Raw genomic sequence first — 18100 nt, 5'->3', positions numbered from 1 at the left:
AATCTGGGATTACATAGTATACTAAAAAGAGAGAGGGGGGAGGGGTGCTTGATATGCAATAGGCCGTAGGTCAGTACAATTGGGCGTGATTTCCAAATATGACATATTCGTTAAATACAATCCAAAAAAGCATTTAAATGTCATTATTATCTTTCTGTGAAATAGTTCAAACAGTAAATGCCGTATATACAGACAATAAACAAAACCGCTAAGAAAAAAACCATTTTTTGTTACTGCAAATAATCTGAATTAGGCTCATTGACATCGGCAGCCAGATACGCGTTCGAGCATATATCGAAAGAATCGGGGTCATTTTTCACAGCAGCCAGAACGTGAAGCGGAGTGAGCATCAGCAGGTCTTGGCCTAAACCGCGATTCTCAGAGTTTGGTGGCGCGGATCCAACAAAAGATCCAGCAACAGATCCAGCAACAGGTCCGGCGATAGCAACCCTGTTCTTGCGCATAGATTTGTCCGAGGCAGAAATGAGATCCCGGAGGAACATTTTTGTGACATCAAGCAGAACGCGACCGACAACCAAGCGCTGGTCCAAGGCCTCACCAAAGGCCTCGTCGCTGCAGTTAGGCAGCTGCACCAGCTCCTGAGGTGCATTTGCGTTATGCGAAAGGGCATTTGAAAAGCGAGAAGCAGGCGCACAGTTGAGTTCCAATGGTCGGATAGCCGACCAGATCCAGTCAATAGCCTGATCGTCAATTTCATTATCTACTTCGTTGTCGTCTGCGTCGTCTGGATCGTCGCCGTCCTCGAACTCATTGTTGTTTTCGTCGTCGTTGGCCAAGGTGCGCTCGTCTTGCTGGGCCAAATGGTAGGCGCGCAGGGACGCGGCAATGTGGCCGACATCGGCAATGTTGCTAGCGCTTGTGCTGGCGGGCACCTCGTAGGCGGACGCGTCATCGTCGACCATTAGCAGCGCATCATCATCGGCATCGCTATGGTCGACGTCCCAGCCGCTTGGCAGCCCAGCCAGGGCACCGGTAACGCTCGAGACAGTGGTGTGAGGGGTGCAGCCCGTGCGCTTGCATTCGGGATTGCAGTACAGCACAGCGGGGAGCGTGTCTGATTTGGGGCGCGAGGCCAGAGCACCGCAGGTATTGCAAAAGAAAAAGGCAAGTTCAGGCAGCGGTGGCGGCGGCGGCGGCAGCGGCAGAGATGGCGGCGGCAGCAGCTTGGCCACAGACATGGGTGTTTCTTCGCTATTTGCAGCGGCGGCGGCGGTAGCCTGGCGATTACCGTCGGTGTGCTCTGCGGCAAACATAGAATCCGCGGTGGCCTCGCCAAAGATTGACTGGCGCTCGCCAGAGTTGAGCACAGGCATTGGTACAAAGCTGTTGGCGCGCAGCCAGCCCATCAGCGGCATTATCTGCTGGCTCTCGCGGACCGGTTTGCTGCGCAGAGGCCGGTCGCCGGGACGATGCTCGGCAGCCCAGCAGGCAAGCGTGGCCGCAGCCTCGGCGCACGCAGTGGCAGGAGAGCAGCGGACAAGGTCCAGTACCCGGTCAGAGTCAATCTTTGAGGCTTCGGCAGAGCGGAGCAAGCGAAATACCGTATCAAACAGCATGTTTCCAGTGTTGGGTGCAAATGCATCTGCAATGAGGCGCCGCAGCTCGCGGTTGCGCGCGGCCTCGGAGGCCAGGCGCTTGCCCAGCGGCCAGTCGCTGCACCAAACGTCGGCGTCGACAGCCACGGCCCACGTCCAGCGCTCGGCGGCAGCGGGCGGCACCAGTGCCAGCATGGCCTCGGCGGACTCGGGCGCAGGGCACGCAAAGGGCAGCGCATCGGGCAGCGCCAGCGGCATGGCACGACACAGCGCTGCGGCAACAGCCATCAGGACCGGGTTCTGGCCCACCGCAGCACGCGGAGCCTCAGGCGCAGCGTCCTCGGCGCCGCGGCGATCCAGCTCAAAGTCAATCGGCGCCTCAGCAACGGCATCCAGGCGCAGGATGTGGATCAGGTCGACGGGCTTGTTGCGGCGGTCGCGGAAGAAAACCTGCAGGCGCACGGGGAACTCGCCCCACCCCCAGCGCGTCAGCTCGAAGCTCGGCGGCGCCAAGTCGACGATGTCGTCAGGCCGGTACGACGGGTGCAGGAACACGCGCACGCGCCGCACGTATGCCGCCAGGGGCTGCGCCGGGTCGGCGGCGCGCAGGTACACGGTCCACTTGTGCGTGCTGTTTACGTGCTCGGGCGGCCGCTCGGCCGGCGCAACAGTGCGCGATGTGTTGCCCAGTATGGCGCGCCGAATGACGTGGAAGCGCGAGTCCTGGGCCATGTGGCTTGCGGCCGGCAGCGCATTGGCCACGTCCGGCTCGGCGCCGGCGTCGGCGTCGGCGTCGCTGTCGCTGCTCTCGGGCTCGGGCTCGGGCTCGGGGTCGGGCGCGCCGCGGCTGGCCAGGGCATCGGACACGCTGGCCAGCTGGCCAGGGCTGAGGGCGGCGGCCAGCCGCGCAGAGACAGCCGAGCGCCGCGTCGAGGGCTGCTTGCCTGGCGGGGGGCTTTGCGCGGCTGGCGCGTCTAGCGGCTGTCCGCAGACGCGCACGGCGTCGTCGTGGCCCGCAAACTCAATGGCGTGCTGCAGGCGGCAGTGGTTGAGGAAGCCCTGCAGGCTGCCGAAGTCGCGGCGGCGGCAGTCCGGGCATACCATGCACACGCTTGCGCCGTCGCTCGAGCGCACTGCGTACAGCGCGCCGTCAAGAGGCCTGCTCTGCAGGTAGCCGCTGTTGGCCGCCGCCGCCGCCGCCGCCGCCGCCCTCCGCGGCCTCACCCGCTGCTCCTGCGCCTGCCAGTTTGAGTCGCCCTGCAGCCGCTGGCGCAGGCTCGTGAGATGCCCGTCGCCCGAGCTTGTGCCCTGGCTGCTGATTGCCGATGCCAGCACGGCTAGCAGCGCCTCGGCGTGCCGCAGCCGATCGTTGATGGCGCCGATCTCGTTCTGCTTGAGGTACAGCTCGAGGTCGAACTGCTCGCGCAGAATGCGGCGGACGCGCGCGTCTGCTGAATCGTGGTGCATTTGGCGCCGTGAAATGAAGCAAAAAAGAAGAGGTAAAGTAAGGGTGAATTTGAAATGCGAAAAAAGGGAATTGAAATGCACGAAGAAAAAGAAAGAAAAATTCAAAAAAATTAATTTCCATCATCAGCCAAAACCCCAAAAAGACAAAGTCCTTTTGTCTCTTCAGTCCTTGACGTACTTGGCGTAGGCCTGGATCAGCACGCGGTCGCCGCCGCCTCGGCCAACGCGCACGTTGCCTAGGCGCTCGCGCTCCAGCGAGAACAGGCAGTCGCGCACAGTCACCAGCAGCGGCGCAGCCAGCGACGTCGACCGGTGCGACAGCAGCCCTGGCGGCGGGCGGTCGGCCGCCGACACTGGCGTATCGGGCGCCGCGTCCACATCGCCGTTGGGTGTGGCGGCAGATGACGCCGACGCCGATGCGGCGTCTGATTTGGCGGCGGCAGCCACAGAGGCCGACGCGGCGGCATTCATCCACGACTTGCGCACGCCGCCGGCAGCGCGCAGCGCCGTCTGGTTGCTGATCTTGTTGCGCACCTCGTCGGGCATGTTCTTGCTGGTGTACGCCGCCGTCTCGAGCGCGTCGTCGCGCTTGCGCGGCCGCTTGGGCCTGGCCGCATCGACCGACTCTGGCGGCTCGGGTGACGCCGACGACGGGCCCTCAGCCGGCGCGGCGCCAGCATCGGCCTCAGCCTCGGCCGCCGGAGCCGACGTAGCTGCCGACGATGATGCCAGCGCCTGTTCGCGTGCGGCCTCGCGCAGCCGCGCGCTGCGCTCGACAACAGCCAGCTGGCGGCGCACGTCCTGGTGCGGCGTGATCTTGTACAGCGGCAGCCGCGTCGTTGGATCAAGCGGCGGCGGCGGCAGCGTCTGTGTGCGCGTGCGGTGGTGCGCCGCCGCCGACACGAGCTCCATGTACGCGCGCAGCCGCTCCTGCAGCGCCAGCGCGAGCACCGGCACGACGTCCGCCGCGACGCGTCCCACGCGCGACTCGCGGCACACGCGTGCAACCACCGCCTCGACGGCCGCATCGCCGGGCAGCGCCGAGTCGAACGCCATTTCCACGCCGTCGACCGTGCGCGTGCCCATGCGCACGCCTGGCCGCACTCGCCCGCTGGCGCTGCTGCTGCCGACGGGCAGCCCGCCGAGGATCATCTCGGACTCCTCGCGCAGGTCGACGCCCGTGTAGCCAATAACGTCGTCCAGCGAGAACGCATCGCCGGCGCCACGCTCCTTCTCGCGCGGCGCCTTGGCCTTGCGCGCCGCAGCCGCCCCAGCAGCGGGTGCAGACGCTGTACCAGCCAGCGGGCCCGAGCCGGGGGCGGCCGACGAGGCCACCAGGGCCGGTGCCGGTGTCTGCGCCTGAGACTGTGCCAGGGGCACGCCCTCGTCGTCGTCGTCATCGCCACCATTGCGTTCACCCTCGCGTTTGACTTCGCTGGCGGCATCGGCGTCGGTGTCGGCGTCGGCGTCGGCGTCGGCGTCGGCCTCGGCGTCGGCATGTTCGCGCTCAGGCGCTGGCACGGGCACCGGCACCGGCACCGGCACTGGCACCGGCAGGGTCAGGGTTGACGAGAGCCTCTCCTCAGCGTCGCTGTCCGTCAGCTTCTGCTTCTTCGCTCTGCCCGGCGCAGGCGACTCGGACCGCCGCGCGTTGGCCTTCTTCCTCGGCTTGGGAACCGCCTTTTTCTTGGGCTCCTTCGGCTCCTTGCCCTTCTTCTTCGGCTCGGGGCTCGCAGCGCGTGACTCGCTTGTCCCCGTCGCCGCAGCAACCGAGGGCGCCGCCGCCGCAGCGGCAGCAGCAGCAGACGCAGATGCAGCAGCAGCAGCCGCCGCCGCCGACACCGACGAGGAGCTTACAAACTGCCGGTGCGCAATCAGGCCCTGTAGTTTGGTGAGCTGCGCAAACTGCTGCGCCTTGGCCTCGTCGCCCATGGCGCCCATTGGCCCGCTGGGGTTGCTGAGCTGCTCGCCGTACGCACTCAGCTGCATGCTCAGTTTTGCGAGCTGCTCGGTCGGGATCATCGGGTTCAGGATGATCTGCCGCCACCGCGCAATAACTACTTCGAATGGGTTCGCCACCGCGCCACCCGCACCCATCCCCGCCGCCAGCGGCATCGACGATGACAGCGACGCTGACAGAGCCAGTGGAATCATGTCGCTAGCCACTGCCGCCCCGCCGAATCCCTCGTTACTCTGACCATGCTGCTGCTGTTGTTGTTGCCGATGTTGTTGCTGCTGATGTTGCTGCTGCTGGTGAGCCAGCATCTGTCGCATCAGCGCCGCGTTGCGACCCACATCACCAAGCTGCTGCTGCTGCTGCCCAGACCCACCGCCCACGTCCATTGTCCCAGTCTGCCCTGCGTGCACGCCCAAAGGGTGGTTTGGCCGCATCATCCCGCCCATCAGATGTTGCTGCTGTTGCTGAGTCATCTGTCCTGGGTGATGCTGCTGCTGCCCTATTGGCCGCTGCCCTTGGTTGCGCATCAAAGCAAGCAGGTCTTGAAACTTTGGACCCATGAGTCCTTCGGCCTCCCGAACAAACGTTCGGAAATCCACTGTTTTCGCCTGCAGACCGCGGAACAACCCTGCCAATTGCCCCTGCTTATCTGCTGGAAGCGTGCTCATCGTGGCCGCAAGCCATTTGGACGGTTCAACTGCCGGCCCTGGCCCTGGCCTAACTGCAGGACGCATCTGCTGAGGTCTTTGTTGTTGTTGTTGTTGTTGTTGTTGTTGTTGCTGTTGCTGTTGCTGTTGTTGCTGTTGCTGTTGCTGTTGCTGCTGTTGCTGTTGCTGTTGCTGTTGCTGTTGCTGTTGCTGTTGCTGTTGTTGAAACATATGTTGCTGCTGCTGATTTTGCTGCTGCTTCTGCTGGGTGATCGCTGTTGTTGCCACTGTCGCTGTCGCCGTCGCCGCTGGTCTCACTGGCTTTGCCTGCGCAACCGGAGAGCCTGACCGTGGGCTGCCGGCTGGTGATGGCGACTTCTGCTGGCTGTGGCTCTGGTTCGATCCACTTCCAACATGGGAAATGTGTGGTGGTCTCATTACAGGCCTCACGTTGTTCATCATGGGATTCTGTGGCCTTTGGGGACGCTGTTGCTGCTGTAAGATTTGATTTTGATGTTGCTGTTGTTGCTGTTGCTGTTGCTGCATCATAGACGATCCCGACATTGCTGACATTTGCGCCCCATTAGTGTTTGAAGTTGCCGGTCTCTGTTGCTGAGGTGTCTTGTTGGGTTCCATGGCATTTGCGTGTGTCTGCATCTGCGACTGTGATTGTGGCTGTGGTTGTGACTGCGTTTGTGGCTGAGGTGTTTGTGATGGCGGTGGCCGCCGGGCTGCCTGGGGGTTGCTCATCGGCCTCTGAAGTAAGGGTGAGGGCCTAGGTGTTGCCGGCCGGAACTGCACCTGCTGCGACACAGAAGGCGATGACCTAGCCATATGCCCCGCCATCCCCGGTGAGCCCGGCATCGACGGTGTATTCTGGATGCCAAACATCCCCTGCGATGCCCCATGCGTCATGGACGGCGTAAACGATGATAGAGACAGACCGTCACCCATAGCCGCCAATGGTGTCGATGTCGACATGGGTACGGGTGAGCTCAAATCAATCCCCAAGTCCCTGCCCAGCGCGGCCAGTGAATCTGAATCACTCACGCTGCTCATGTTCGAGCCCATCGGCATACTGCTAGAAAAGCTCACGTTAATACTTCCTAGCAGCTTATTCAGTTCGTCATCTGTAACCTTGGGTGCGTCCTTAATGTCGCCCAGAGACTTCATCAGCTGGTCAATGTCCGGATCCAACGGCATCGGTGTTATGCCGAGGGTGTTTACAGAACCATTGTTGTTGTTGTTGTTGTTGTTGCTACTAGGAAGAATAGACAATAGGTCTAGACTATCGTTTGTCGATACCCCGCTTCCAAGCATCCCACTATTGCCGCCTCCCATGCTACTGAATATGGAGGATAGTAGCGGTGAATCCGTGCTCTGACTTATGCCGCTCATGTCCATTGGGCTGTTGTGGTTGTTCTTTTCTTCCGCCATGCTGGTTTCTAAAAGCTTTTTTGATATACTACATTTTTAAAACTTTGTGTTTTTTTAGTTTCCAGGCAGACAAAATATGAAATATAAATATTTACGCGCTCGACGTCAACACCAACATTGTCTTATTTGCTTGTGATTTACCACCCGCCCTACGTACGTGTTGCTGTCCGTATAGCGACTTGAAAAGTGCCTAGTTTCGTCGTGGCAAAGTATTTTTAACTAGAGGCCGTGTAGTTATAGTTTAGTTGCTAGTGAAAACAAGAAAATAACAACAAGAGCCTAAATGTTTATTATTTTGAAAAGCCGTGCCTAAGAATTAATTGCCCCCCAAAAATTTATTTTAAATATTCACTTTGACCACATCTCGTTTTTACGTGGGACCCACTCACGTGCGTTGATAATTTAGCTTAAATAAAATTTTTTTGCACACAATAAGTACGAAAAAAAACCAAAACGTTGACTGTACCAACGGAGATGATGTAACATTTGTTATATTTATTTTTTTGCTTGTGTTTTCAGCGCTTGCTGCGCGTTAAATGCCGCCCTTGCGCGAGATGTCCGGAGTTGAGCGCGCCGCTGCTCCAGCTGCTGCCGCTGCTTCTCACCAATGCTGCCAGCCACAGCCTCGCGGCCAGCCACGGTCTCATCATGCAGTTGGCGCAATGCCAGGAGCTGCCCCTCGCGCTCAACATGGTCCAAAGATAAACTGTAGTGGCCAGAGCCATGGTCTCTGCGCGCAGCAGCTATCACTGCGCGCCTGCCTGAGTCGCTAAGACTGGACTCGCTATTGCTACCAGAGTCAGACCCAGATTCATAACCCCCTTTATACTCTTTTGCTCTGCTGCGCGGCACCATGCGCGTGCGCCCAAACTCATCGACAATCTCCACCATATCTTCCGTATCCATACCCATCTCCTCGCTCCTGTTTTCCCGGTTCTTCTTCTTTTTCCAATGATGTTGCAAGTTGTCGCACTGCATACCAACAAAATCAACGGAGCTCTCGTCCAGGATCTGGGATATGCGCTCATCATCGAGCTGAGCGGCGCCGATACCTCGCTTACTGGTGAGCATATCGTATATCTTGGCCTTTTCCTCGAGCGCCTGTTTGACGCGCGCATTCATTTGCGATTCCGACGGTTGGTCAGCCTCCATAGCCAGAATATCCTTCTGGGCACGGCTGTGGACCCCCCGGTTGTGCCCGTCCAGCTGCAACAGTGACTGGGAACTTGCCTTTTTCTTGGTATTTGCACTGGCGCTAGTATTGCTGCCGCTGCCCTGTTTACTCTCGCTGCGCGCACGTTCGAGCTCGGCTCTCAAGTTCAGAGTGGCTGGCACGCCGACAGCCAACAGTTTCTTCTTTCCTTTTTTGATATCCTCGGACATGTAGGTAAGGGTGTGGGGAGCCGTGTAGCAAAATAAATAAATGTGTTGTGGTTTCTGTGTGTGTGGTTTGGTGGGTGGGGTGGGGTGGGTTTGGCAGACCTTGAACGTCCGCTCCAAAAATTGAGCAATAAATATCCACGGGTTTTTATATTTTTCAGCACCTGACCGGCTCAGTAAGGAAAACTTCACTGCCAAATCAACTGCCCCCTGGACACAGACAAGAAACCAAAACCTTTGCACAGCATTAAGCACATAAAGGGGGTAGCCGCATATTTTTCTTAGAAAATATACCCCAACTGAAAAAGCAGCATAGTTTAGGTGTGATGCACGTGCATTTATGTTTTTGTAACTTGCACTTGTGCGCTGCTGTGATCAGTCTTGATTAGCTGATCTAACGAATTTTTTTGTTTTTCTTCCAAAGCCTTTTTTTACGCTTGCACTCTCACCCCCCTTTGCTCACCGAAAAAAAACTATGAAGAAAAAAAAAAGTTCCATCTTTATAGTTTCGTCTACTTTTTTTTTACTCGCTTGTAACACCTCTTGGCTCTTGTTTCATTTCAATTTGTTGGTGTATATTTATTTTTGTTCCTACATATAATTCAAATTGATTTCCTTATTTACAGTTCCCATTTTTGTTTTCCCACTCTAGCCTAGCATAACCAGCTCTTCTAGTTCGACCAAGCGCCCACAGCCACAAACAAACGCACACACACACGGCTTTGAATAGAAAATGGTAAGCACACCGTATTTTTTGTTGATTACATGGATGCGCATCAGCTGCATATAGCGCCTGCCCACTTGCACATATACATGTACATACATTTGCAAACAAACAAGCTAAGCAACTTTACCATCACCATCACCGCTATTGTCTTCAAACCCTTTCTGCTCCATGAAAAACAATAGCCGCAGAACGAGTACATTGAGGAGTCGATCAGACGGCACGGTCGCCGTATGGATCACGCCGAGCGCACGCGCAAGAGAGCGGCGAGACAGGTTCACAAGGACTCCGAGTTTGCACAAAAGGTGCACGGCCTGAAGGCTAAGCTGTACAACAAGAAGAGGCATTCGGAGAAGATCCAAATGAAGAAGACGATCAAGATGCACGACGAGAAGAATGCCAAGCAGAAGAACGACGATACCGTCCCCGATGGCGCTGTTCCAGCGTACCTGCTCGAACGTGAGGGCCAGCAGCGGGCAAAGGTGCTGAGCAACATGCTCAAGCAGAAGCGGAAGGAGAAGGCTGGCAAGTGGAACGTGCCCCTGCCCAGAGTGCGCGGTATTGCTGAGGACGAGATGTTCAAGGTCGTCAAGACTGGAAAGTCAAAGTCAAAGTCGTGGAAGCGCATGGTTACAAAGCCCACGTTTGTCGGAGATGGGTTTACACGCAAGCCACCAAAGTACGAGCGGTTCATCCGGCCCATGGCCCTGCGCTACAAGAAGGCTAATGTCACACACCCTGAGCTTAAGGCTACCTTTGAGCTGCCCATTATTGGCGTCAAGAAGAACCCGCAGAGCCCCATGTATACGCAGCTCGGTGTGCTGACCAAGGGAACCATCATTGAGGTCAACGTTGCTGAGCTCGGTCTGGTCACCACTGGCGGTAAGGTGCTTTGGGGTAAGTACGCTCAGATCACAAACAACCCCGAGAACGACGGCTGCATCAACTCACTGCTGCTGGTGTAATGCTTGCTGTTCCCTTCTTTCTCTCTATTTCTTATATAAATAAAATACGCACATTTAGTGAAAAACTTGTTAGCCTTTGCAATGTCCGAGACTTCTAGGCTTTTATTGATAATAATGCAGCTTCAAGGTGTCTACGATCGCCTTGCCTCATATCCGCATCGTGTGGGCCAAATCCTCCTTCAGTTAACAGAATCTGTGGGTGTCTTGCCTTTTTATATTTTTCCAATCTGTTCATCCAGTTTCACCACTTTCCCACACACGCTTTAGTTTTTTTTGGCATGCGTTGCTCCCGTGTTAACATTTGCGCCTCCCCGCGTTATTTTTGTAATTTTTTTGCTTGTGACAAAAGAATAAAATCAACGCATATATGCGGCCACGCATGTGTGTGTTTGTTTGTCTGGACGTCTGCCAATATTTATTTCAGGAACAATTGTCTTCGGCAATTCAAAGTCCAGCTCTCTCCCCCTCTCTCTTTTTGTGAACAATGTGACAGCGGCGTATTTATTTTATTCACTTTTTCAGTCCATGTCTGTATGTTAGCTTTGCTTGGTTTTGTCTCTTTTTTTACTTTTTCATATTATATCACATTTGGCTTTCTTTTTTTTGCTTGTCAGTTACTTTATTTCTCAAGGATCCGCATATATATATATATTCATCTCTGACTCTATCAATATCCTGTGTTCTCTATTTCACTAGGCCCAAATATCGCTCTGACCTGTGCCGACTGCCATCTCCCGTACATTTTATACGTCTTCGCTACTGCTTGGCATCTAGAGCCGGTCTCCGGATTGCATTCTTCTCACGTCCAACTGACAAACAACAAATCTAAACTAACGAACGAAGACTTCAGACTACTGTCAGACCGACTTGGCTGACAACACAAAGCTATTCTGGAAAAATGAACCTTTTCAGCAAAATGAGCGGCCAGGTGGCCAAGTCTTCATTGGTGGAATACACGGCTCCGCCAACTAATGTCTCGTACAGTGTCGTTGTGGGCATCGCTATGGTCGCCCAGGCGACACACGGCCTCGGCAGTGAAAATGAAGAACAATCTGTTGCCACTGACTGCACCGCTAACATCAGCGACGGCATCGACATCAGCGATGGCATCAGCATCAGAAACAGCATCAGTGACAGCAGTAGCTTAGCTGACGGCCTGGCGCTGGATACGTACGCCACTGTATCCGTAAACACTTTTATGCATGCAGCAAGCTCCTCTATTGCGAGCCTCCATGTTCCTACGGGCAGACTGAACAAATCCGCTAATGTGACCGCATCAACAATACAACATGAAATCGCCCATATATCCCCAGATGATATGGCGCAGGGAATTGCAAATCTCTCCTTCAGGCGCCTGTCACGGGTGCTGCCGGGGATCGCCATGTGTGCATCCAATATTACCATTCTCAATCTGTCCAACAACGTACTCAGGACTCTGCCGGACGAAATTGGATATTTGCGCAGACTGCAGATACTTGATGTCTCGAGTAACCAGATCGAGTCGCTGCCGCCCACCATTGCATACTGCCGGGAGCTGCGTGCCATCTACGCCAGCTACAATCGACTGAGCACCCTGCCTAGTGCCGTGCGCCATCTCCACGCGCTCGAAAAGGTAGACCTGTACGATAACCGGATCAAGTGCGTGCCCGTCTGTCTGCACAACCTTCCATCCTTGGAGATCCTCGATCTGTCGCTCAACCCGATCAAGTGTCTGGCCTCACGGATGTTCATACAGGGCGGAATAGCCGCGCTCAATAGACCCAAAATGCTAAAACTGGTGCTCGACGGTTGCCCTCTCAGGAGGGATCTACATGGCAACTGCCCTGACAATTCCAATTTGGGGTCCGGCAAGCCAACCCAAAGCGCTTTTCCCTCGCTAGTCGAGACAATTGTCTGCAAGATGGCCAACACAAACGCAGAATACCCACACGAGCTGCCAGATCATCTGCGAGCATGCCTAGACAGCTTGGTTGCCTGCGACCACTGCCACATGCTGTATCCGGCTGACAAGGGTGTCAAGCGCTGGCGCTTTGCCTACCGCAACAAAGTCAGTTTGCCTGTTGAGTACAACATGTGCCGGCCACACTGGAACAACGAGACTGAGAGGATTGCGTCGCTCTTTGGTCTGCGCAAATTGGAGGATGCCCAGCCATACTATAAGCACAAATGCGCCGCTCTCGAGGCAATCATGCGGAAGTTGTCGCAGAACAACACCAAGCTACTAGGCCGCTGGCAGAATAAGAGACACAGTTCATCTCCTATGCCAGAACACAAGCTGCGGTTTGGATATGTTCGCCGAGGATTGCACCGGCTGTTAGCCTTTTCTGGCCTGAAAGGCTTTAGACAGCAGAAAGCAGATATCAGTGGTACCATATTCGAGACATCCAACGCAGGTATTGCAAGTACCGCATGCAGCAGAGATCAGTCCTACAACCACCAACTCTCGGCCCAAAGTACAACTGCATCCCCAATTTCAGTTCCAATGTGGGCATACTTTGAGGATGATGTGCCCGATCTGCCAGCACTTTAAAACTGCATAAATGTTGAATCAATAAATGATTATATATATTTTATTTTTCAAATGTGACGGACAAGTACAAGACCACAAAATCAAAAAAAAGATTCTCTCTCCCACGAATATACAATTTTTTTGCCGCTTTATCCGCGCTTGATCTTATCCAGCAGGCTACCAATTTGGTTCGACAAGACGGGCTGGCCACGCTTAGTGCGAGCAGTGAACTTTTTGCGTTCCTCCTTGCGCACATGCATACACTTGCTCCTCCGCTGTTCATTCTGGCGAACCTCAATATCCCTCCGTTTCCGCTCCTCCTCCCGCTGCTGCTTCACCTGATCACGCTCCTTCAACAGTTTCTGGAATGGATTGGCGCGCGGCGGACGCGGCGCATGCTCAGGCCGGCTGCGTTCAGCAGAGTCGGCCGTAGCAGCAGGGTCAACGTCAGCATCCTGATTAACATGGTTTCTTTTGCTTCTGTGCATATCGTTGGTGTCTATGCCCTCCCTTTTGAGCTCCTTGAAGAACTTTCTCTTTACGTTGGAGGTTTGGTTTCTTTCAATACGCTGCTTGATTATTTTGCCCTTGTAGGTGCGCTGTATCCGTGTGTCCAGTGCCATGCTCTGTGGCGCGCGTCTGCGTTCGCTAGTCTCTTCCCAGTATGCCATGTTATTTTTAAAAAAAAAAAAGGGTTGTAAAAGTAGGAAAATAATATATTATTGAGTGTTGACGAGTCAAAGAGAAAAGTGTTGCATAAGTTTTTGCATCGCTTGCTGCGGGCTTGTACGACACAATAAGTTGATTTTTTTTCCAGCAGGTCACAGCACCCAAAATTTTCCTGGCATTTTTTTGTTTGGCCAATATCTGTCCCGCTGATCGTGACTCGCCAGCTCGACTCGCCAATGAAAAATCCACATGTCTCTGACAAATGACATACACATACGCATACGCATACGCATACGCATACGCATACGCATATATGCGCTTTTACATGTTTTCACAAGCGTACTTGATACTTTTATAAAAAAGATTTAATGTGAATAATGTGCCTTTAGAAACTGTAAATGAAAGAAGCCAGGCTAAAGTAGTGAGCTAAATTTATGAAATTAGTGGGAAAAAAATTTGTGGAGAAAAAAAGAAAGAAAGAAGGAACAATAATGCGCTTAAAACATCTTACTTGCGGAAGAACTTTCCATTAGGCGAGTTGACACTAGCAATAGCCTCAATCTCGCTCTCCAACTGCTTGACCAAGTTGTGCTCCTGCTCGAGATCCTTGTTCAGGCGATCACGCTCAGCAATCAGCTTCTGCTCCCACTGGCGGAAGCGGTTCTCCTCCAGCTTAACTTTCTCGGTAAAACGCTTGCGCAGCATCTCCTCCTCCTCGCGGAACTTCTTGTTATCGGCCTTTCTAGGCTTGGGCTCGCCAAACTTGCGCGTCTTCATCTGCGTAGTCCGGTACTTGTCATAGTGCACCTCCTCGGTGGTCGAGATCAGATCAAGCATGTGAGTGCGGATCAACAGGCTGCGCAGCTTCTTAAAGTCGCAGTGCTGGTCGTTCTCGACCTCGGCAACACCCCAGGGGTATTGGCGGCCCCTGACCATGCGACCGTCCTGCGTCTTGACCTCCTGCACGCTGCCAATGATGGCAAAGGGCACGGCCGAAATGATATCCTTGTTGCGCGCCATCGTGTACTCGTCGTCGCTGTCGACCGGCGGCTGGTATATGCGGATGCTCTGCGCGTCAATGACGTCCATCACACGCTTCTTGAACTGCCGCAGCGCCGCTGGAGACAGGGTGTCGGCCTTGGCAATGACAGGGATCAGGTTGACGCGGGCGCCAATCGCCTTCATGGCACGCACATCCAGTGGCTTAAGACTACACACATAATGCGATAACAACTTGGCAGTGCTTGTTAGTAAAAGCGAGTCTCAAACGAATCACAAGCGTAACAATAGGTCTCACTCCATATATGGGCTAGCTTCATTGTGTTTCAAAAAATCAGCGCGGGTAGTTGCTACTTTCAATCAGATACTTACGTGTGGCCGTTGGGACGGATAAAGTACAGGCAGGCGTGAACGCGCATGTCAACAATGCCCTTGCGCACCGGCTGCTGCTCCTGGCGCAGGTACTGCTCGTACTGGTTCTCAATGAAATCGACGACCGGCAGCCAGCAGTCGTTGTTGTCAACGTAGTCGCCGAATCCCGGGGTGTCCACGACATTGAGCTTCACATTGAACATCTTCTCCTCGAGCTCGGCCTTGTGGATGTTGATGTCGACAGTCTTGTCCATCTGCTTCTTGCGGCGCGCGGCATCCTCCAGGGGCTCAATGAGCTCAGTGGTCAGCAGGGTGTTGATAAAGGTGGTCTTACCTGTGCCGGACTCACCGACGACCATCAGAGAAAAGTTGGTACCCTTCTTGGTGACAATCTTGTGCAGCTGATTGGGCAGATTGGCAATTCCAATGCCTCCGTTGGCCACAGTCGTGGACTTGGTCGAACCGTTTGCGTCAGTAGCGGACATTTCAGGAGAGTGAAGCTGGTTTGCTTTTTTTGTTTATAGCGTCGACTATTAAAGTCCAAAGAGTATAAAAAAGGGTTAAAAAAAAGAAAGTGGGAGGAGGGAAAGGCGTGTGTGAGAAAAAAAATATAATATAGGTAAGGTATAACAAGAACAGAAAAGAAGGTGCAAAACAAAAAAGAGCAGTGAAGGAAGAAAAGCTGGCACAACAACAAAAAAATAAAGAATAGAGCGAGAAAAAAATGGAGCTAGTATGAATGCAACAAAAACACAAACATGCGGGCTGGCTGGCGGGCAGTCAATAAAATAAAATAAAAAAGTAAATAAGCGCGTATGCTGCATAAAAGGGGGAGAGGAACTGCTCGATGACGGCGAAAATAGGAAAACAAACCAACGGAGCCAGCATGAAATAGAATAAGATTGGATGGACCGATGGCAACGACAGGATTAAAAAGGACTTGCATGGCCGATACACAAAGGCTGTTTTTGCGGCGACAGCAAGGCAGAAATAAGATTGAAAGCTGGCTTGGCAAAGTGAACTGAAAATATTGAAAATTAACTTTATTTGCAGTGTGCAGTCAAAAAAAACAGAATAAGGCTGAAAATATCAATTTAAACAAATCAAAACAAAGGCGGGTGAATAAAAGTAATAGCAGCAACAATTGGCTCTACTGGTCGCAATATACATTGCGAATGAGGAAGGCCAAAAACATCATTATATCCCCCCGATATGCTGTGCCTCTGTTGGCTACTGTATTGGCCATGGGCCAAAGAAGAACCAGCTGAGATATTGGCGAGGTCACAACCGTTTATCAAAGAAGATGAGGAGGTAATGAGGTGGATGCAAGGCCAGGCACAAGGAATCAAGGAATTGATAGTATTTGGACATTATGAACTTTGGCTCATGTTGTGCCAAAGGTAAAAAAAAAAGCAGTCGGACAGTGCTTTACAATTAGACCTTTTGTATGGCCTATGAATGCTTCAGGCTTTGTTTTGCCAAATAAAGAGGCGCAGCCAGACCAGTTGAGGGATTTGTGGCATGTTTTCAAGCCACACAGTGACATGGAGAGTAAAGAACGGGCTATCTAAGAAGGGGCCATTCATTATGCATATTACAAACATTACAAGATCTTAATTGAAAGGGGGCGTTAGGCATAGACGCGGATGCAAACACAGAATACGAGCAGGGTAATGCGTTTTAGGGGCAATTGGCAGCCGCTGGCTAGAAAGCTGAAGGCATTGAGTGACACATAAACAGTGGCTGTAGTTGATGTATTGAGCGGTATGGACAGTGCAACCGATTTGCGTCGTTTTCATGGCTTTGATAGGGACAAGCGAGAAAAGAAACACGATATAAAAACGGGAATAAACTTACCTGCTGAAAAAAATCAATTCTGGAAATGAACAATCGATTGAAACCGGCGGTAGGTATTAGCAGCTAGTTTGACAGACGATTAATATATGAGAATAGTCGACCGATGAAAGAGTATCAGGCTGTGAATATATATAATATAAAGTATGCAAAATGAGGATAAAAGAGTTAAATGTGCAGAAAGCGAAAAAAGAGAAGAAGAAAGACACTAGACACGCCCGACAGAAGCAGGCATGCGGCAATGAGCCCATTGCGATGCGGCAAATTATTGCTACCAGCGCGCGGAGAAGGCAAGGAATGTTAGTGTTAGCAAGCGTAGGACCATTGCCATTGCGATTAGTATCGCTATTTTTCATGACAACAACTACTGCGACTAACTAAAATGCAGACATAACAAGGGGGGCAGGCTGCACACAAAAAACGTTGCTAGGTCATTCTTTGTATTGCTGCCTACTGCCGCCATTCTCCATTCTCCGCTCCCCAGATTCCGGTCTCCGCATTTTGACACGCCGTATCCCCGCCCTGTTTCATTTCGCTTCAAGCGGTAAAGCGACGTCTCCACACATGCTCATACTTCAACCGTGTCTCACAGATGCCTCAGCACCAGAATGCCGCTGGCATCTGTCTCGAAGCGGATGCGCTCGTCCTTCGGATTCCGGCTGTTCAGACTGGTAGCGCTGGAAACACGCGAGACAACGTCCTCGGGAAGATGTGTGACGCTGCTCACCTCGCGCGCAACGCAATTGAATGGCCACATGCTTGAATCAAGGCGCCTGAGCACGTTGACCACATTGACAGCGGCCTTCTTCTGCTTGTACGCCTCCATGGTCGCCAGCGAGCCGTCAAGCATGCTGGCCAGCACGATCTGGATCAGTCGTGAGTGCACAACAACGCATACGTGCCTTCGCCCCTCGGCCACCGCCTGCTGGGCGATATCTACCATACAGGGCATTGCGCGCCGCTCGCAGTCCGCCGGCGATTCGCCCTGTGCGCCCGGCGCAGCCAGATCAGTATTGTGGTCGACGTCCCACCGGATGATAAGGTCGTTGTACCCCGCAGTTACGTGCGTACCCTCGAGATCGCCAAACTCCAGCTCGTTCAGCGCACCAAAGTGGCTAACTGGTGCGTTGATGTGGTGGTTGCTGATGGCAGCGCCAGTCTCCTTGGCCCGTAGCGCCTCCGACGTCACCACCCAATCAACTGCAATGTTTTTAAACCGCTTTCCGGTGTACATCGCTTGGATTTGCCCGCGTTCGTTAAGCGGCGGGTCAACGCGCTTGCCCTGCACGCAGTTCCGTCGGTTGACCTCAGTTTCGCCGTGGCGGACGAGATAGAGCGTTAGCAGCGGTTGTGCATTTTGATCGTGTTGATCGGTCATGTTGTTGGCGTGCAGTGCTAATGTTTTTGCGCAACAAGAATGCAGAGATAAAAATATACGAAAGTATTGGCGATGGATAAAAGAAATACAGGCTGCAAAGAGAACTAAAAGAATATATATTTCCTTGTTGCAACACACAAGCGCACTATCTAGCGCTCTACGTTCATCTTGCCGCGCTTTAAACTG

At 53.5% G+C, this 18100-nt stretch overlaps 11 protein-coding genes across 11 annotated transcripts; 3 read left to right on the top strand and 8 right to left on the bottom strand.

The window, feature by feature from the left end:
- Positions 1–87: 87 nt before the first annotated feature.
- BX661DRAFT_178200 (yeats family-domain-containing protein) lies at positions 88–2387 on the bottom strand. Its single transcript, XM_051534848.1, has one exon. The coding sequence runs from the start codon at positions 2286–2288 to the stop codon at positions 231–233; it is 2058 nt and encodes a 685-aa protein (XP_051393730.1). The 5' UTR covers positions 2289–2387; the 3' UTR covers positions 88–230.
- Positions 2388–3092: 705 nt separating this feature from the next.
- On the bottom strand, positions 3093–4478 carry BX661DRAFT_178197 (uncharacterized protein). Its single transcript, XM_051534847.1, has one exon. The coding sequence runs from the start codon at positions 4173–4175 to the stop codon at positions 3186–3188; it is 990 nt and encodes a 329-aa protein (XP_051393729.1). The 5' UTR covers positions 4176–4478; the 3' UTR covers positions 3093–3185.
- BX661DRAFT_178196 (uncharacterized protein) lies at positions 4410–5816 on the bottom strand. Its single transcript, XM_051534846.1, has 2 exons — positions 4890–5816; positions 4410–4476 (listed from the first exon to the last, which is right to left on the bottom strand). Exons 1-2 carry the CDS (start codon positions 5712–5714, stop codon positions 4438–4440), a joined length of 864 nt encoding a protein of 287 aa, XP_051393728.1. The 5' UTR covers positions 5715–5816; the 3' UTR covers positions 4410–4437.
- A 261-nt stretch (positions 5817–6077) lies between these two features.
- On the bottom strand, positions 6078–7356 carry BX661DRAFT_203666 (uncharacterized protein; the record flags this gene model as incomplete). The annotated part of the gene is made up of 2 exons (XM_051538537.1): positions 7181–7356; positions 6078–7092 (listed from the first exon to the last, which is right to left on the bottom strand). A coding segment is annotated over exon 2 (987 nt), but the record flags the coding sequence as incomplete, so codon positions are not given.
- Positions 7357–7488: 132 nt separating this feature from the next.
- BX661DRAFT_178191 (uncharacterized protein) lies at positions 7489–8684 on the bottom strand. Its single transcript, XM_051534845.1, has one exon. The coding sequence runs from the start codon at positions 8445–8447 to the stop codon at positions 7560–7562; it is 888 nt and encodes a 295-aa protein (XP_051393726.1). The 5' UTR covers positions 8448–8684; the 3' UTR covers positions 7489–7559.
- Positions 8685–8926: 242 nt separating this feature from the next.
- Positions 8927–10276, top strand: BX661DRAFT_178190 (30S ribosomal protein S8e). Its single transcript, XM_051534844.1, has 2 exons — positions 8927–9180; positions 9354–10276. Exons 1-2 carry the CDS (start codon positions 9178–9180, stop codon positions 10131–10133), a joined length of 783 nt encoding a protein of 260 aa, XP_051393725.1. The 5' UTR covers positions 8927–9177; the 3' UTR covers positions 10134–10276.
- Positions 10277–11538: 1262 nt separating this feature from the next.
- On the top strand, positions 11539–12369 carry BX661DRAFT_131554 (uncharacterized protein; the record flags this gene model as incomplete). The annotated part of the gene is made up of 1 exon (XM_051532568.1): positions 11539–12369. A coding segment is annotated over one exon (831 nt), but the record flags the coding sequence as incomplete, so codon positions are not given.
- Positions 12370–12702: 333 nt separating this feature from the next.
- On the bottom strand, positions 12703–13392 carry BX661DRAFT_178186 (uncharacterized protein). The gene has a single exon (XM_051534843.1). It carries the CDS (start codon positions 13311–13313, stop codon positions 12792–12794), a length of 522 nt encoding a protein of 173 aa, XP_051393723.1. The 5' UTR covers positions 13314–13392; the 3' UTR covers positions 12703–12791.
- Positions 13393–13598: 206 nt separating this feature from the next.
- Positions 13599–15291, bottom strand: BX661DRAFT_178184 (putative CDC12-septin). The gene is made up of 2 exons (XM_051534842.1): positions 14683–15291; positions 13599–14521 (listed from the first exon to the last, which is right to left on the bottom strand). Exons 1-2 carry the CDS (start codon positions 15165–15167, stop codon positions 13819–13821), a joined length of 1188 nt encoding a protein of 395 aa, XP_051393722.1. The 5' UTR covers positions 15168–15291; the 3' UTR covers positions 13599–13818.
- Positions 15292–16586: 1295 nt separating this feature from the next.
- On the top strand, positions 16587–17019 carry BX661DRAFT_73170 (uncharacterized protein). The gene has a single exon (XM_051539454.1). The coding sequence runs from the start codon at positions 16690–16692 to the stop codon at positions 16915–16917; it is 228 nt and encodes a 75-aa protein (XP_051393721.1). The 5' UTR covers positions 16587–16689; the 3' UTR covers positions 16918–17019.
- Positions 17008–18016, bottom strand: BX661DRAFT_73138 (histidine phosphatase superfamily). Its single transcript, XM_051539453.1, has one exon. It carries the CDS (start codon positions 17912–17914, stop codon positions 17123–17125), a length of 792 nt encoding a protein of 263 aa, XP_051393720.1. The 5' UTR covers positions 17915–18016; the 3' UTR covers positions 17008–17122.
- Positions 18017–18100: the final 84 nt, after the last annotated feature.

The sequence above is a fragment of the Kickxella alabastrina genome, assembly GCF_025024165.1.
Source record: "Kickxella alabastrina strain RSA 675 chromosome Unknown BX661scaffold_4, whole genome shotgun sequence".
Taxonomy (NCBI): Eukaryota; Fungi; Kickxellomycota; class Kickxellomycetes; order Kickxellales; family Kickxellaceae; genus Kickxella; species Kickxella alabastrina.
Note: the sequence above shows the minus strand (reverse complement) of the source record. Positions and strands in the feature narration are given on the sequence as shown.

Bases quoted from the DNA above. Each gene is read 5' to 3' on its own strand.
- BX661DRAFT_178200 (XM_051534848.1), bottom strand. From the start codon at position 2,288: ATGGCCCAGGACTCGCGCTTCCACGTCATTCGGCGCGCCATACTGGGC.
- BX661DRAFT_178197 (XM_051534847.1), bottom strand. From the start codon at position 4,175: ATGATCCTCGGCGGGCTGCCCGTCGGCAGCAGCAGCGCCAGCGGGCGA.
- BX661DRAFT_178196 (XM_051534846.1), bottom strand. From the start codon at position 5,714: ATGCGTCCTGCAGTTAGGCCAGGGCCAGGGCCGGCAGTTGAACCGTCC. The intron at 4,477-4,889 runs CGGCAGTTTGTA...CGACGCCGACAC, and splicing joins TACAGGGCCTGATTGCGCAC to CGACGCCGATGCCGCCAGCG.
- BX661DRAFT_178191 (XM_051534845.1), bottom strand. From the start codon at position 8,447: ATGTCCGAGGATATCAAAAAAGGAAAGAAGAAACTGTTGGCTGTCGGC.
- BX661DRAFT_178186 (XM_051534843.1), bottom strand. From the start codon at position 13,313: ATGGCATACTGGGAAGAGACTAGCGAACGCAGACGCGCGCCACAGAGC.
- BX661DRAFT_178184 (XM_051534842.1), bottom strand. From the start codon at position 15,167: ATGTCCGCTACTGACGCAAACGGTTCGACCAAGTCCACGACTGTGGCC. The intron at 14,522-14,682 runs GTAAGTATCTGA...TTATGTGTGTAG, and splicing joins ATCCGTCCCAACGGCCACAC to TCTTAAGCCACTGGATGTGC.
- BX661DRAFT_73170 (XM_051539454.1), top strand. From the start codon at position 16,690: ATGAGGATAAAAGAGTTAAATGTGCAGAAAGCGAAAAAAGAGAAGAAG.
- BX661DRAFT_73138 (XM_051539453.1), bottom strand. From the start codon at position 17,914: ATGACCGATCAACACGATCAAAATGCACAACCGCTGCTAACGCTCTAT.